The sequence below is a fragment of the Macadamia integrifolia genome, unplaced genomic scaffold (genome assembly GCF_013358625.1).
Source record: "Macadamia integrifolia cultivar HAES 741 unplaced genomic scaffold, SCU_Mint_v3 scaffold381, whole genome shotgun sequence".
Classification (NCBI taxonomy): domain Eukaryota; kingdom Viridiplantae; phylum Streptophyta; class Magnoliopsida; order Proteales; family Proteaceae; genus Macadamia; species Macadamia integrifolia.
This window is the reverse complement of record NW_024869847.1, coordinates 389,510-407,676: the sequence shown is the minus strand read 5'-3', so window position 1 is coordinate 407,676 and position 18,167 is coordinate 389,510. Positions and strand designations below refer to the sequence as shown.

The window sequence follows — 18,167 nt, the reverse complement described above, 5'->3', positions numbered from 1 at the left end:
CCTCGATTGACCTGACCTATCTGAGGCCATAGCTGATCGACCGGATGAAAGTCCCGATCGATCAACACCTATCTGGATCACTTCCAACGGCTAGTTTTTTTATCTCCAATGGCTCTTTTCAGTCGATCAACTATCGATGGCGGTTGACTGGTGGACCCAGAATATGACCTATAGAGTCTGATTTACTTCCTAAAAAGCTCTCCTAATCTCACCTATAAATACCTAAGATGCTCATAATTTATTATCAATTAAGTCTGAGCATTAAGAGCAAAGTTATGAGTTATTTATTTCATAAAGGCATTTGAATCACTTGAGCGGCATTGGTCTTCATCAATCCCAAAAGGTAAAGCTCAAGTCTCCATTAAATCTTCCATATTCTCGTTGAGCATATCAAAGTTACAGAGAAGATTATTTAAAAGGTGCATCATTTCATTTGCATAATTGTCATTTGCACCACACCAGAGGTATTCCTCTTTATTCCACTCTCTCAAACTTTTTGTTTTACAATTCTAGACTATACTTAGGATTGTGTAAGGATCCTCTTATCCTAAAAAGTGTAACATGTTTCTCTACCTATAAAGGAGATTGTAAATGTGTCTCTCTGCATGTAAAAGGAGATTTGTAAGGATATTCTTATCTATAAAAAGATTGTAAATGTTTTCTTCCCTATCTACTGTACTGAAAGGGAGAACTAGTGGAATACCTTACAAGAAGATTCTTATAGTGAGTGGACTAGACTTAGATTGAGTCGAACCACTGTAATTCTTAATATGTGTTATTGTGAGTCATTTATTTTATTCCATATTTTCATTTACAATCACACTTGGGATAATAATTTTTATGCGTATCGAATTTTCACTAGTATAACCTATTCACCCCCTTTAGGTTATTTCAATTGGTATCAGAGTGGGAGCTCAATTTATTTAGGACTATTTCAGTCTTAATAGTGAGTCAAAAACCATGGCCATATCCCAAGGACCACCAGAGGGCATGAATGCCTCGAGACCCCCTTACTTTAATGTAGAAAAATTTTCTTTATGAAAGTGCAGTATATGGACATAACATTCTCGTATGGAGGGCTATAGAGAATGGACCATACACCATTACCAAAGTTGTAAATGGAAAGACAATACCAAAGGAAAAAAGGGAGTGGACAGTAAATGACATAGTCCTCATCTAATACAACTTTTGAGCAATCACATTCCTTCAGTGTGTGTGCCCTTAACGAGTAAGAATTCAACCTGGCCATAGTATGTGACATAGCCAAAGAAATTTGGAATATGCTCATAGTCATACATGAAGGTACAAAAGAGGTAAAGGAAAGAAAGGTAGATCAACTTGTCTCTGATTAAGAGTCATTCTTTAAGAAAGAAGATGAATCCATAACTTCTATATTTACTCGTTCTACTGAAACTGTAAATAGTCTTAAGAGTTTAGGCAAAACTTATACCAATGATGAGGAGGTCAGAAAAATTTTAAGAGCTTTACCAACTGCTTGGAGGCCTAAGAAGATAGCCATTGAAAAAGTAAAGAATAATAAAGTTATCACTCGACTATCTTTTAGGATCCTTGCAAACCCATGAAGTAGAGTTAAAAGTTGATAAGCCAACCTCTGAAAATAAAAGAATGACCATAGCTCTAAAGTCTTCTCAAATTGTTGAGGAAGTAAACGATGACGATGAGAAAGAAGACTTCGACATTGAAAAAGAAATCTCTCTCATCACGAGAAAGTTTAACAAATTTCTCAAGAAAAAGGGAAGAATGCCATACAAGAACAAGTCTCATAGTGACAAGTCCTATGGAGATAAAGGTAAGTCAAAATCCAAAACTAAGAAAATTTCTTCTAAAAATGTTATATGTTTCGAATGTAGAAAATCTGGACATTTCAGAACCGACTACCCACACAAACCAAAGAAGAAAACTTTTACAGCAGCATGAGACTCGAGTGATAAAGAAGAAAAGAGTGAATCTGAAGAAGAAGTTACCAACCTAGCCTTGATGGCTCTAGGAGATGAAGATCAAGAGGTATGTCAAACCCAATCTAATTCTCTCATAAATGACTCAAATGAAGAACTTCAAGAAGCCTTCAGGGCCTTATATGAAGAGATTCTAAAATTAAAACTAGATAAAAATAATCTAAAAAAAAAATTTGACATACTCAACAAAAGAGTAGATGCACTAACCTCAAAATTAAGTGAACTTGAAGAAGAAAACTCTACTCCACCCTTTGCACTTTTATCCAAGGGCAAAGGAACCTTGACAACCTCCTTGGATCTCAAAGGAAAAGTCCTAATGAAAGAGAAGGACTAGGTTATGATGGACACAATCCATTTAGGAGAAATGAAAAGCAAAATGAGAATCCAAGAAGGAGTGACCAAGGTAACCAACCATCCACCTCTTATGTGAAATGTGACTTTTGTAAGAAAACATGGCATTCTATGAACCAATGCTATGATAAGAAAAGAAAGACCACAAACTCTCAAAATGAGAGACTAAGAACCAAAATCAACCATGCTTACTATTACACACCCCAAAGAAGACAATATATGGCTCAAGAAGACTCTAGACCTATGCCTAAATATATAAGACCACAACCATAAAGGGGTTACTTAAATGAGAGGATCCAAAGGCAATACCAAGACTATAGGAATTACCCTCAAGAGTCCTATAGACCTTATGAGAAATACCAAACCCAAAGGTCCTATAGACTTCAAAGGTATTATGCTCCTCAAAGACCAAATGGGTAATTTGAGCCTCAAGGGCTCAAAGAAACCTAAGGTCATCTCAAAGGCAAAACCTAAGACCTAAAAAGTACAAAATCACTTGGGTCCCAATAGGAACATTTAACACTAACAATAACGAACCCATGAGATTATGGGGACCAATGTATAACTGAACTGCTGTTGTAGGTATGCTTGAAGATTAAGGTGGAAGCCAAATGGATAATCGACAGTGGAAGCTCCAAACACATGTCATGCAACAACTATTCTCAAGTTTACAGGACTATGATGGAGAATGGGTCTCCTTTGGAGATGACAGCAGAGGAAAAATTACTGGAATTGGAAAGATAAAACTAGTAGGTATTTCTATTTCTAATGTTTATTATGTGAAAAACCTCAATTACAATCTTCTGAGTGTGAGTTAGCTATGTGCTATTGGATATAAACTAGAGTTTGATATCTCTCATTGTTATATTAAAAATGCTAATAATGATCTCATTTTAAAAGGATCTAGGAAGAACAATATTTATGTTTGCATGCTTGAGGAAACAAGTCCATTAAATGCATGTTTGGTTTCTAACCATAGTGAATCCTCATTATGTCATTGAAAGATTAAACATGTAAATATCAAGTTAATCTGAATGATTGCATCCAAGGATCTTGTTAGGAACCTTCCTAAGATCAAATATGTGAAAAATAGTTTTTGTGATGCTTGTCAAAAAGGCAAACAAACTAAAGTTTCTCATAAGTCGAAGAACATTGTTTCTTTTTCAAGACCATTGGGACTCCTTCATTTGGATTTGTTTGGACCTATTAATGTATCTACTATGGATGGTAAAACTTTTACTTTTGTAATTGTGGATGACTACTCTAGATACATATGGATTATTTTTCTCAAAAATAAAAATGACGCATTTGATAAGTTTGTAACTTTATGTAATAGATTAAAAAATTAGAAAGGGTACATAGTAACCTCTGTGAAGAGTGACCATGGAGGAGAGTCTGACAACATAAGTCAGTTTGACTTATATTGCAATAAGTATAGAAACTTCTCTGCTCCTAGACCACCTCAATCTACTGGGGTTGTTAAAAGGAAAAATAGGTCACTACAAGAGACGGCTAAGACAATGCTCGATGAGTATTCCTTGCCTAAATATTTTTGGGCTGAAGCTGTAAATACAACTTGCTATGTGCTAAATAGAATAATTCTCAGACCATTGCTTTCCAATACCTCATATGAGTTGTACTTCAGTAACTACCAAAGGTGGACTACTTTAGGATATTTGGTTATAAGTGTTTCATCCTAAACACTAAAACCATCTTAGAAAATTTGATGCAAAATTTGATGAAGGAATACTCTTAGGATATTCTCTCAATAGAAGAGCATATATAGTCTTTAATAAAAAGTCATTAATGGTTGAAGAATCCATGAATGTTAGATTTGATGAATCACTACCTAATGACTTAAATAAATCTTTTGTTGATGATGATGATACTATGTTTGATGAGATAAAGAACAAAGTGAATGCTGTCTCGCTTGATGATCCTAAAGTTAAAGCAAAAGAAATTACTTTCAAAAAAGTAAAAACACTTCCTAAGGAAGTTATTCCACATAGAAATCATCCATTAGAAAACATTATAGGGGGTCTAGATGGAGAAATCCAAACTAGATCTAAATCCCAAGAGATATGTAACCATACTGCATTTATTCTTAAGGTTTGAACCCAAGAACATAGAAGAAACACTAAAAAACAGTGATTGGATTGTTGCTATGCAAGAAGAGCTTCACCAGTTGGAAAGAAGCAAGGTATGGGAACTTATCCTAAAACTTGACCACCACACCATCATTGGTGCCAAGTGGGTTTTTCATAATAAACTGGATGAAGATGGAAACATAGTAGGAAACAAAGCTAGATTAGTAGCCAAAGGGTTTAATCAACAAGAAGGAATAGATTATAATGAAACCTATGCACCTATAGTAAGACTAGAATCCATTAGAATGCTACTCACTTTTGCATACCATAAGAATTTTAAATTATATCAAATGAATGTAAAAAGTGCCTTCTTGAATGGATACATTCAAGAAGAGGTGTATGTAGCTCAACCCCCTGATTTTGAAAATCCAAAGTTTCCAAACCATGTTTTCAGACTTGAGAAAGCCCTCTAAGGACTTAAACAAGCTCCTAGAGCTTGGTATGAAAGATTGAGTTCTTTCTTCATCGAAAGTGGCTTCTCAAGGGGGAGGATTGACACTACTTTATTGTGAAAAATAAGAAAGAAGACATACTCATTGTTCAAATTTATGTAGATGATATCATCTTTGACTCAACTAATGAAAAAATGTTTACTGACTTTAGCAAAAAGATGAACAATGAATTCAAAATGAGTATGATGGGAGAATTGAACTTCTTCTTAGGATATCAGATTAAACAGACTGATAATGGCAATTTTATAAACCAAAGTAAGTACACTAAGGAGCTTCTAAAGAAATTTGACATTAATAGTAAAAAATCTTTAGACTCTCCGATGAGTTCATCCTTGAAACTCACCAAGGATGAAAATGGTATTTCTGAGGATGTCACTAGATATAGAGGTATGATTGGTAGCCTTCTATATCTAACAGCAAGTATACCAAACATCATGTACAGTGTATATGCATGTGCTATATTTCAAGCCGATCCTAAGAAATCTCACCTCATTGCTGTAAAAAGAATTTTTAAATATTTGAAAAGCACGTGAATGTGAGTTTATGATATCTGTACTAAACCTCTAGGTGAAGAAAGTTGGAGCTTGGAATTTGCAACCCATTTGGGTGAAGAATAAATCTTTGGTATCATGCATATTCAAGCCTCTGAGAGACCGGATCTGAAACCCCCTTAAAAAACCATTTTTTTTGGATTTTTTGGAAAATCCTGCAGATAATGTTTGACCACCCCTGAATCACCGGTCGATCGCTAGTCACCAAACCATTTGCCGGTCGACTGTTAAAAATGAGTTGGTTGACTGCCTCTAACCAAATGGTCGTTTGGTTGACCACCACCGTCGAAAATCGTGATTTGAGACCTTTAAAACTCGATCTTTTGCACCCTTTTTTTCACTTTAAGAGACCCAAAATCACTAAGAACCCTATTTCGACTATTCCTCTTCCAAAACCCTAGCCTAGACTCCATCTAAAACCTAGATCTACAAAGATCTTGACTCTTATTCCCAAAAGTCCTTGTTTTCCTTCAAACTCTTGGCTCTTCCTCTCCATGGAGTCTCAACATCCTACCAAGGCAAGGAAGCACATTACACAAAAAGGGAAAAGGAAGGTTCCAAGTGGAGACAAATGGTTCTCCTCATCTATTACTCGAGAATCATGGGAGATGTTCATCCCTCAGCAGATTGAGCAAGGAAGAAACATAAACACAGTTTCTCTCACCAGGTATGCAATCAAAGACCACTTTGATGCTTTGGGTTGGGGAAACATACTCAAACTAGAGACCAAGTGCTACCCCCATTTGGTAAAAAAGTTTTTCTGCAACCTTACCCTCTCTTGGGAAGAAGAAACTCTTCAAGTTTATTCCTATGTGAAGGGTGTTCACATTGACATAGATATTATGATGTTGGGAGAAATCCTTGACATATCTGTAGAAGGTGACCTTAAATAATACCAACCCAAGACCTACATTGAAAAGTTTATGGACATTGACACAGTCTACTCAAATATTATGAAAAACTATGCCAACACCCACAAGATCAAAGCCACTAAACTTACAAATTTGGTGCGGATAGTCAACCTCATCATCTCCTACTACATCTTGCCAAAGGGTGGTCAAAGAGATGAGGTCTCACATTTCCATGCATACCTTACCTACTGTGTTTATAAGACCGTGAGCGTCAATCTTCCCTACATCCTGCTCAAAAACTATGATTGCCAATGAAGACATGCTTTAGAAAGGAAATCTTCCCTATAGAAGACAGATTTGTCAAGTTCTGGATTATTCTCATGTGGATTTCTTTGATGAAATCTTTGAGCCTTTTTCCCAAGAGATTGACATCTCAACCATTCGCAAGATGAACCACCTTCCTAGGAAGACCAATGCTTCAAAGAAGACTGCTGCTAGACCAAGTCAGCCATAAGGTCAAGGGAGTGATGACTCTACCGCCTATGCGACTGTTGCTAATCTTGAGAAATTTGGTAATATCATTCTTGCTTAGTTAGAGAAAATGGAGAGAAAGCAGAATGAAATCTTGAAGCTCCTCCAAGAAGAAGAGTAAGAAGAAGAAGAAGATGAAGATGAAGCTGAAGATGAGAATGGATAAGAATAGGATGATCATTATTCTTTTATAAGATGTGTTTTATGACCGTTATGTTTAAACCTCTATTTCTATTTTATGTTTGAGCTAGAACTCAATTTTTTTTTTCCTTTTATTTTTCTGTGGAATCCTATGTGTTGCACTGCTAAAGTGATGCTTATTTTAATGTGGTATGTTTTTAATGGTGGATATCTTATTTTAATTCTAGCACATATTCAGGGGGATCATCTACTTTATAATTTGTAGCACATATCTTACCTTTTTCCATGCCAACCTTTTTGCTATTGAAAAGAGGGGGAGAAAGTATTACTTTTATGGAAATCTTGTCTTTGAAATGATATGTGATTACCTGCATTTAAATTCTATATATTTCACTATCATTTCTTATGGTTGTTTGTCATCACCAAAAAGGGGGAGATTGTTGGGAATATGCCTAAACTCCTTTAAATGTTTTGGTAATAACAAACAAACCATAGCTTTAACTATGTATGCTAAGTGGTGGTTAGTACAAGAAGATAGCTCAAGCTATGCATATGAATCAAGTCATGAAATGAAGATCAAGAAAATGGAAGCTTTAAGATAAGATGAAGACTTAGAAGATGAAAGACAAAAGAGGAATCATCAAGCCCTGATGAAGACTTTAAGACTCAAGTTAAGATGAAAACCCTAGGATAGTCTAGTACTCCTTGTATAGTGTATTCTCTACATGTATATTTGCATGCACTTCATGCATCACATATCATCATACTAGAATGACTATAGGATATTCTTTGACCTAACTGAAAGTCCATAGGTGCTGTAGAACATAATTAGAAATACATGTTCTATGTGATTTTCTGTAAAAATCACTATCCCCAAACTCAAGTGTATTTTGGAAAACCTTAGAGTCAGTATCAGGAGATGGACCCCCATGGAAGTTTTAAGAAATCAAGTCACAATTCCAACACAACTTGAATTGGGTTAATCCAATGTCAGACTAAAGAGTTATGGCCGAAATACTGACGATTGGTCAACATGACAGTTGTCTGTAAAAAATAGGACAGAACTGTAGAAGGTCGATCGGCACCTGTCTAGATCACTTCCAATGGCTAGTTTTTTTTTTTTTTAAATCTCCAATGACTCTTTTCGATCGATCGGCTACCGATGGTGGTCGACCGTTGGACCCAGAATATGACCATTAGAGTTTAATTTACTGCCTAAAAAACTCTCCTAATCTCACCTATAAATACCTAAGATGCTCATAATTTATTATCAATTAAGTCTGAGCATTAAGAGTAAAGTTGTGAGCTATTTATTTCATAAAGGCATTCGAATCACTTGAGCGGTGTTGGTCTTCACCAATCCCAAAAAGAAAAGCTCAAGTCTCCATTAAGTCTTCCACATTCTCGTTGGGCATATCAGAGCTACAGAGAAGACTGTTTAAAAGGTGTTCATTTCATTTGCATAATCATCATTTGCACCACACCAGAGGTATTCCTCTTTATTCCACTCTCTCAAACTTTCTGTTTTTATAATTCTAGATTGTATTTAGGATTATGTAAGGATCCTCTTATCTTGAAAAGAGTAAGGTGTCTCTCTACCTGTAAAGAAGATTGTAAAGACGCCTCTCTACTTGTAAAAGGGGATTTGTAAGGATACTCTTATCTGTAAAAAGATTGTAAAAGTTTTCTTCCCTGCCTACTATATTGAAAAGGAGAAATAGTGGAATACCTCACAAGAGGATTCTTGTAGGGAGTGGATTAGGCTTAGATTGAGTCGAACCACTATAATTCTTAGTGTTATATGATTGTGAGTCATTTATTTCATTCTGCGTTTTCATTTACGATCACACTTGGGATAATAATTTCTAAGAGTATCGAATTTCCACTAATATAATATATTCACCCCCCTCTAGGTTATTTCAAAGACCACCTCGTCTCCCATAACCTGTTTCTAATAATGTTTCAGCCTACTACCCTCCCATTGGTCTTTACAATGGTACAACCAAGGACCATTCTATATTGCCTTTTAAGTAATGAAAAATAGGTTGCCATGCTTTTGTAACTTACTTGGGTTGCGACTAAGGGTGAAATAGGGCCGGATTGAACTAGGTTTCTTAAAACCCAAGCCCAACCTTCCATCCCTTTAATTGGGTTAGAGCCTAGAAAATCAACCCTAACCCACCCTCAGGGCGGCCGGATTGGGTCAGGTTCTTACATTTATCCCACTTTTTTGTGTATTTTTAACATACATCAATGCTAAATGAGACATCATTTCCATAGATTTTTAACAAAATTGGGTGATGGGTTTATATTTTACAATATGTTATGTATATATATATATATATATTAAACATATTATATAATCAAGTTAAAAAATCAGGGTTGGGTCGGCCGGGCCTAGGTCTCAGTCTAGGCCGGACCCAACCCTGATCTAGGGTTAATGATTTTCAATCCTAACTGCCCTCGGGGTTAGAAAACTTAGCCCGGGCCTTATTTGGGCTCAGGGTGGATTAAGGTGGGTTCGGGTAATCAGTGCCAAATTTATGCCCCTAATCGAACATCCACTCTTCCCAAAAAAGAAAGGAAACAAATTATCTTTTTCTATAAGAAAACAAAATGTTCTTTTATATATATATTTGGAAGAATGAAATAGCTTTCATGGAAACGCGTATTCATCCAAGAAGCAAGATCCGTGGTGAATTTGAAGCTTCATTTTCCACATTAATAACAGCTATGACAATTACTAAAGGACATAACTTAAAGCATAAATGAAGAACTTAATACTGTTTTTAATAAATAAATTAAGAAGCTTAGCGCGTTCTTTTATTTTATTTATTTATTTGTAATAAAGGCTGAGACCGTTTGTTTATATATATACACACAAGTACTCTCTTTTCTCTCTCAGAGCTCAAAACCTTCACCCAGGGTTCAAATTTACAAATTCCCATTGACATTATCAGAATCATTGTCTGGCTTTACTGTTATATCTGCAATTAGTGAAGAAGATTAAAAACCATGAGGCCCCAAATTTCGCGATTTTTCGCTACTGCTATTCTCCTAATCTTCCTAGCAAACTTAAGTTTTAGTCTAAATGTGATTGATCGCTGCTGGCGTAGGGATGCTAATTGGCGAAACAAGAGGCAAAATCTGGCTAAATGCTCGGTTGGATTTGCTGGGAAGATGACTAATAACATTGGTGTGGGGGTAACATATTACAAAGTTACGGACCCAAGTGATGATCCTTTGAATCCAAAGGTTGGGACATTGAGGTATGGAGTGACAAAAATTAGAGGGAAGGTGTGGATTACCTTCCAAAGGGATATGCTCATCAAGTTCCAAAAGCCACTTATTGTTGGTAGTTATATCACCATTGATGGACGTGGTGCCAATGTTCAAATAGCTCATGGTGCATGTTTCTTGCTCAATGGGGTAACGAATCATCTTTCACTCACTCTTGTGTAATTTGAGTTTTGCACCTTAATTTTTTTTTGTTTTTCAATTTTGTTAATCAAGGTGTTCGGGCCAGTTTATGCACACCTCGACTAATCCTCGGGAAGACTAGTGTAGCAATCCACAGCCACGATCTCTACTTAAATCGGAGATGCACAGATGGAGAATCGAACCTGAGACCATGCACCTTTCCACACTTAAATAATTATGGTGCATACCAGAGTTTTGCACCTTAATTGACTGTCATAGGGGTGTCAAAAGTTGGCCTGCACCGATAGGCCCATCTGAATTAACCAGTTGAAGCTTAATACTGGCTGGACCAATTATTAAACATGTCGGTTCAAGCACCTACCGATTAATAATTGAACGGGTCCGGGTGCAAGGTAGTGGCCCAACGAAGATTGACTATATATTGTGACTGATTGATAACTGACCTTTTATAGTTCGCTTAGCCTCTTTTATGCCTGTTTAACCCAATTATAGCCCATCTAAGGATCGTATATGGTTCAATTAGTTAATTAGCCATTTAAATTCCAATTATAACCCGATTAGTCCAATTAAATTGAGTCTAATTATGGACAAGAAACAGATTGAGCAAATAGATGAAATATATCATTACCCTAGCCTATGTTACCTAAAAGGGTAGACATGGTATAAGGACTTAAATTAATTGGGACCAATTAAGCCCAACTGAAACCAATTCAGCTTAATTAACCTGTTGACACCCCTAGGCCTTTATATATCTTTAAAACCTTATGCAAAAAAATAAAGCTACGTAACCTGGTTGCATGGCTCCTGCGCCAGACATAAAGGCTTACGAGTCCATACTTTTGAGAGTTTCTTTAAGTCTTCTTAACTTGAAGGCAAATTTGCTTAATTCACTCCCATAAGCTGGACCATCCTAGGATTGTTTAACCATATGTAAAAATGGATCTTGAGACAGCCACATTTTCTGAAATTTAAAACTACCCTAAACTGAGAAGCTTCAAAATTGATGAGAAGAGGGGCATGGTCGGAAAAGAGCCTTGCCAAATGCTGCACTTTCAGTTTGTTCAGTGAGTTCACCCACTCCTTGTGTTGAGGAACCCTATCCAATCTGGCCTAGATAGACCTTACACCTTATTGGTTATTACACCAAGTTCATTTTCGAGTGAAATTATCACTCCATTCCATTTGAATCAAAAAAATCCCATGAGTGTTGATGCTCCTACATGCATTCTCATTAGTCCCCGCATTGATTAGGGGCTATGAGATGAGGTAGCGATTTCTTGCCCTTGCATAATTTGGTCATTTATTTTAGATCAAATGACAAAATTTTTTGTTGACAATAATATGTGGATCAGGTGAGCAATGTCATCATCCACAACCTGAGGTTTCACCACTGCCATTCCCAAGCTCCTGGTTCAGTGATGGGTCCTGGAGCAAAAATTGTGAAACTACAACAGGTCGATGGTGATGCAATTCGCCTTGTTGGATCTTCAAAAGTTTGGATTGATCACAACACCTTTTATCAGTGTCAAGATGGTCTCATCGATATCACCCGTGGCTCTACCGATGTAACTGTCTCAAACAATTGGTTTCGGAACCATGATAAGGTGATGCTTTTGGGTCACGATGATAGTTTCTCACAGGACAAAAACATGAGGGTAACTATAGCCTTCAACTATTTTGGTCCCAATTGCAATCAACGCATGCCAAGGTGAATAGATTCCTCACCCTACTCTCTCTCTTTTTCTTTCTTTTTTTGCCAACGATGGATTTCTAGGCTTTCAGCTTGACTATTCCAACTGGTCCATATTGACCCCACAACCGTATGAATTGGGTCATACCACAGTTGAATGAGAACCACTCACCCTACTCTCTCTCTTTTTCTTTCTTTTTTTGCCAACGATGGATTTCTAGGCTTTCAGCTTGACTATTCCAACTGGTCCATATTGACCCCACAACCGTATGAATTGGGTCATACCACAGTTGAATGAGAACCACTCACCCTACTCTCTCTCTTTTTCTTTCTTTTTTTGCCAACGATGGATTTCTAGGCTTTCAGCTTGACTATTCCAACTGGTCCATATTGACCCCACAACCGTATGAATTGGGTCATACCACAGTTGAATGAGAACCATTCAACTTTCACTGGAAGCAGTGAAAAGCACTAAACGCCCCGTGTGAGTGACCTCAATGAGGTAAAAGGAATCGAAATCAGAATCACATGTTTCTTGAGACGAAGATCCCTTGCCAACTCGATTACCCCCTTAAGGTCACCTACTCTCTTTCTTATTCCTTTGTTTCTATTTTTGCAAATTACACANGTGATGGGTTTATATTTTACAATATGTTATGTATATATATATATATATATTAAACATATTATATAATCAAGTTAAAAAATCAGGGTTGGGTCGGCCGGGCCTAGGTCTCAGTCTAGGCCGGACCCAACCCTGATCTAGGGTTAATGATTTTCAATCCTAACTGCCCTCGGGGTTAGAAAACTTAGCCCGGGCCTTATTTGGGCTCAGGGTGGATTAAGGTGGGTTCGGGTAATCAGTGCCAAATTTATGCCCCTAATCGAACATCCACTCTTCCCAAAAAAGAAAGGAAACAAATTATCTTTTTCTATAAGAAAACAAAATGTTCTTTTATATATATATTTGGAAGAATGAAATAGCTTTCATGGAAACGCGTATTCATCCAAGAAGCAAGATCCGTGGTGAATTTGAAGCTTCATTTTCCACATTAATAACAGCTATGACAATTACTAAAGGACATAACTTAAAGCATAAATGAAGAACTTAATACTGTTTTTAATAAATAAATTAAGAAGCTTAGCGCGTTCTTTTATTTTATTTATTTATTTGTAATAAAGGCTGAGACCGTTTGTTTATATATATACACACAAGTACTCTCTTTTCTCTCTCAGAGCTCAAAACCTTCACCCAGGGTTCAAATTTACAAATTCCCATTGACATTATCAGAATCATTGTCTGGCTTTACTGTTATATCTGCAATTAGTGAAGAAGATTAAAAACCATGAGGCCCCAAATTTCGCGATTTTTCGCTACTGCTATTCTCCTAATCTTCCTAGCAAACTTAAGTTTTAGTCTAAATGTGATTGATCGCTGCTGGCGTAGGGATGCTAATTGGCGAAACAAGAGGCAAAATCTGGCTAAATGCTCGGTTGGATTTGCTGGGAAGATGACTAATAACATTGGTGTGGGGGTAACATATTACAAAGTTACGGACCCAAGTGATGATCCTTTGAATCCAAAGGTTGGGACATTGAGGTATGGAGTGACAAAAATTAGAGGGAAGGTGTGGATTACCTTCCAAAGGGATATGCTCATCAAGTTCCAAAAGCCACTTATTGTTGGTAGTTATATCACCATCGATGGACGTGGTGCCAATGTTCAAATAGCTCATGGTGCATGTTTCTTGCTCAATGGGGTAACGAATCATCTTTCACTCACTCTTGTGTAATTTGAGTTTTGCACCTTAATTTTTTTTTGTTTTTCAATTTTGTTAATCAAGGTGTTCGGGTCAGCTTATGCACACCTCGACTAATCCTCGGGAAGACTAGTGTAGCAATCCACAGCCACGATCTCTACTTAAATCGGAGATGCACAGATGGAGAATCGAACCTGAGACCATGCACCTTTCCACACTTAAATAATTATGGTGCATACCAGAGTTTTGCACCTTAATTGACTGTCATAGGGGTGTCAAAAGTTGGCCTGCACCGATAGGCCCATCTGAATTAACCAGTTGAAGCTTAATACTGGCTGGACCAATTATTAAACATGTCGGTTCAAGCACCTACCGATTAATAATTGAACGGGTCCGGGTGCAAGGTAGTGGCCCAACGAAGATTGACTATATATTGTGACTGATTGATAACTGACCTTTTATAGTTCGCTTAGCCTCTTTTATGCCTGTTTAACCCAATTATAGCCCATCTAAGGATCGTTTATGGTTCAATTAGTTAATTAGCCATTTAAATTCCAATTATAACCCGATTAGTCCAATTAAATTGAGTCTAATTATGGACAAGAAACAGATTGAGCAAATAGATGAAATATGTCATTACCCTTGCCTATGTTACCTAAAAGGGTGGACATGGTATAAGGACTTAAATTAATTGGGACCAATTAAGCCCAACTGAAACCAATTCAGCTTAATTAACCTATTGACACCCCTAGGCCTTTATATATCTTTAAAACTTTATGCAAAAAAATAAAGCTACATAACCTGGTTGCGTGGCTCCTGCACCAGACATAAAGGCTTACGAGTCCATACTTTTGAGTATTTCTTTAAGTCTTCTTAACTTGAAGGCGAATTTGCTTAATTCACTCCCATAAGCTGGACCATCCTAGGATTGTTTAACCATATGTAAAAATGGATCTTGAGACAGCCACATTTTCTGAAATTTAAAACTACCCTAAACTGAGAAGTTTCAAAATTGATGAGAAGAGGGGCATGGTCGGAAAAGAGCCTTGCCAAATGCTGCACTTTCAGTTTGTTCAGTGAGTTCACCCACTCCTTGTGTTGAGGAACCCTGTCCAATCTGGCCTAGATAGACCTTGCACCTTATTGGTTATTACACCAAGTTCAATTTCGAGTGAAATTATCACCCCATTCCATGTGAATTACAAAAATCCCATGAGTGTTGATGCTCCTACATGCATTCTCATTAGTCCCCGCATTGATTAGGGGCTATGCGATGAGGTAGCGATTTCTTGCCCTTGCATAATTTGGTCATTTATTTTAGATCAAATGACAAAATTTTTTGTTGACAATAATATGTGGATCAGGTGAGCAATGTCATCATCCACAACCTGAGGTTTCACCACTGCCATTCCCAAGCTCCTGGTTCAGTGATGGGTCCTGGAGCAAAAATTGTGAAACTACAACAGGTCGATGGTGATGCAATTCGCCTTGTTGGATCTTCAAAAGTTTGGATTGATCACAACACCTTTTATCAGTGTCAAGATGGTCTCATCGATATCACCCGTGGCTCTACCGATGTAACTGTCTCAAACAATTGGTTTCGGAACCATGATAAGGTGATGCTTTTGGGTCACGATGATAGTTTCTCACAGGACAAAAACATGAGGGTAACTATAGCCTTCAACTATTTTGGTCCCAATTGCAATCAACGCATGCCAAGGTAAATAGATTCCTCACCCTACTCTCTCTCTTTTTCTTTCTTTTTTTGCCAACGATGGATTTCTAGGCTTTCAGCTTGACTATTCCAACTGGTCCATATTGACCCCACAACCGTATGAATTGGGTCATACCACAGTTGAATGAGAACCATTCAACTTTCACTGGAAGCAGTGAAAAGCACTAAACGCCCCGTGTGAGTGACCTCAAGGAGGTAAAAGGAGTCGAAATCAGAATCACATGTTTCTTGAGGCGAAGATCCCTTGCCAACTCGATTACCCCCTTAAGGTCACCTACTCTCTTTCTTATTCCTTTGTTTCTATTTTTGCAAATTACACATACAAAAATTGCAGGATCCGCCATGGGTATGCACATGTGGTGAACAATCTTTACCAAGGTTGGGCACAATATGCTATTGGAGGAAGCATGAACCCTAGCATTAGAAGTGAATCCAATCTCTTCATAGCACCAAAAACTGGGAACAAAAAGGTAAACAGAATAGCTTTTGATCCTGTTTTCATAGTCTACTACTTCTGTATCATTTTTTGCCAAGTTAATCAAAGATTTGGAAATAGAGGGTATCACTTCTGTGCACTATCAAATGTTTTTGAAACATTTTTTTTTTCGAAAGTTTATAACGTTTGAATTTCTCTCACATTGCATCTCTTGAAATGAATCCTATCAAAAATTTCATATTTATTATAATGATCCTGCTTCATAAGACAAAGTATTCCTATTATGTCAATGCCAATTGAATCAATGTTATTAGCTCTGAATTCGAATTTTTTGGCATTTTTAGTTTGCCAATTTGATCAATGTTCTTGCATGAAAATAGATAGGTGCATATAAATTCATTTTAATTCTTTTTCCTAAATTGTTTACTTTAGTATATTGTTTCTTAAGAAAACCTGTCATGTCAATGCCAACCACTCTTTTATTTACCGGAAAAAAAAAAAACCATTACATCAGTCCATCTAAAAAGCCGCAAACCCTTTTCTTTTCTTTATACCTTTATCCAAGGATAGTATTTTCTGAACCTAAGGCAGTAGGGCATCTACCACGTTTATATGCATCCTCATTTTTTATTCATTTATTTAAGAAGACCGAGAAAACAATAAAAATATAGAATATGAACAGTAAAAAAAATATAATGTGTGTAATTGTTGGTACACCTTAGGTTCCGATTAGGATCTGGATCCTCTCCAATGCCTAAGGTGTCAGTATGCATCCGACGATTGGTAAAACCAAGGCACTGATCCTAATCATCGGATGTGCACTGAGCACACTTGAGAGGATTTGATTTGGCACACCTTGGGCTAAAAGAGCCTTTCCGCTAATAATAATAATAATAGAGAGCTTTTTGCCCGAGAGTGGCTCCAATGCCACAGACATAAGGGATGCGCAATGACCATCATGCCCTGATATGCACCCCTATGTCTCGGTTTAGGGGTCGCTCTCAAACAAAAAACCCTTGACCATAATAATAATAAAACACTACCTGATAGCATGTACTTGTGCCCAGGCACATTGGGTGTGAAAAGATCACACTGCCCTGCAATGAAGACACTCATGCCCATTGGCCGTGCGCATTGGTGTGCACGTGCACTATCAAGTAGCGTTCTCTTTCCTAATAATAAAAATAATATAATGAAGTGAGATCCTTGACATTTATCCATTCCAAAAACAATCCGATCATTTGCCATGATTTTGATATTCCATCCATAGTAGGTAGTTGAAACTTGAAAGAAGGAACCCATCATCATCATCATCATCATCATTTATTTATTTATTTTGATATGGGTAAGGATTAAGGAACCCAATTTACGTTCACAATATCTAATGAGTGAAATATAAAACAGGTGACTTGGAGAGAAGGTCAAGGTGACACCAAGTCATGGAATTGGCAATCCGTGAATGATATCTTTGAGAATGGAGCTCATTTTAAACAAAGTGGCAATGGTGGACCAATGCCTAACTATAACCGTGAACAGTGGTTCCCAATCTCAGATGCAAGAGCCTTAAGGTCCTTAACAAGAACAGCAGGCACCCTGCGAAAGATTTAGGTGCTAATTCTATTGAAGGTTAAGAAGATGAAAGAGCAGTGGATATCTATTTATTTATATATCTTCAGGATCTTCTTATTACTACTTCTATTACGTACTATTATTACTAGTATTAATGGTTTTGTTTCTTGCAATTAGTTCAATGTGAACATTTTTTACTACCTTCATTTAGCCTCAACATCTCTAATCAGTCCTCACAAAAATACTCATATATGTTGGTAATCACTAAGAAATAATGTGTTCTAACATTGAAACTACTACATATAAAGACAATTTCTAAGCCAATACATACACATACATTCCGCAATCAATCTTCTTCAGCATCGGAAGTTTCATGCTAATCCTCGTAAATTTATTACAAGGTTCACATTCTGATGGAAGTGTGTCCATCAAATCAATTGTTGAACATTTTAATTCTTTACTTGTTTGCATTATATTAAAGGGGCTACGATTATCTAAGGTTGTAACCTAAAAATTATTTACAATTGTAGATGGAA

At 36.9% G+C, this 18,167-nt stretch overlaps 2 protein-coding genes across 2 annotated transcripts; both read left to right on the top strand.

Moving 5' to 3' along the window:
* The first annotated feature begins 10,063 nt into the window (after positions 1 to 10,063).
* On the top strand, positions 10,064 to 12,153 carry LOC122068386 (putative pectate lyase 2). The gene is made up of 2 exons (XM_042632233.1): positions 10,064 to 10,429; positions 11,794 to 12,153. Exons 1-2 carry the CDS (start codon positions 10,181 to 10,183, stop codon positions 12,151 to 12,153), a joined length of 609 nt encoding a protein of 202 aa, XP_042488167.1. The 5' UTR covers positions 10,064 to 10,180.
* Positions 12,154 to 13,525: 1,372 nt separating this feature from the next.
* Positions 13,526 to 17,670, top strand: LOC122068395 (putative pectate lyase 2). Its single transcript, XM_042632244.1, has 4 exons — positions 13,526 to 13,891; positions 15,256 to 15,611; positions 15,961 to 16,096; positions 17,467 to 17,670. Exons 1-4 carry the CDS (start codon positions 13,643 to 13,645, stop codon positions 17,668 to 17,670), a joined length of 945 nt encoding a protein of 314 aa, XP_042488178.1. The 5' UTR covers positions 13,526 to 13,642.
* Positions 17,671 to 18,167: the final 497 nt, after the last annotated feature.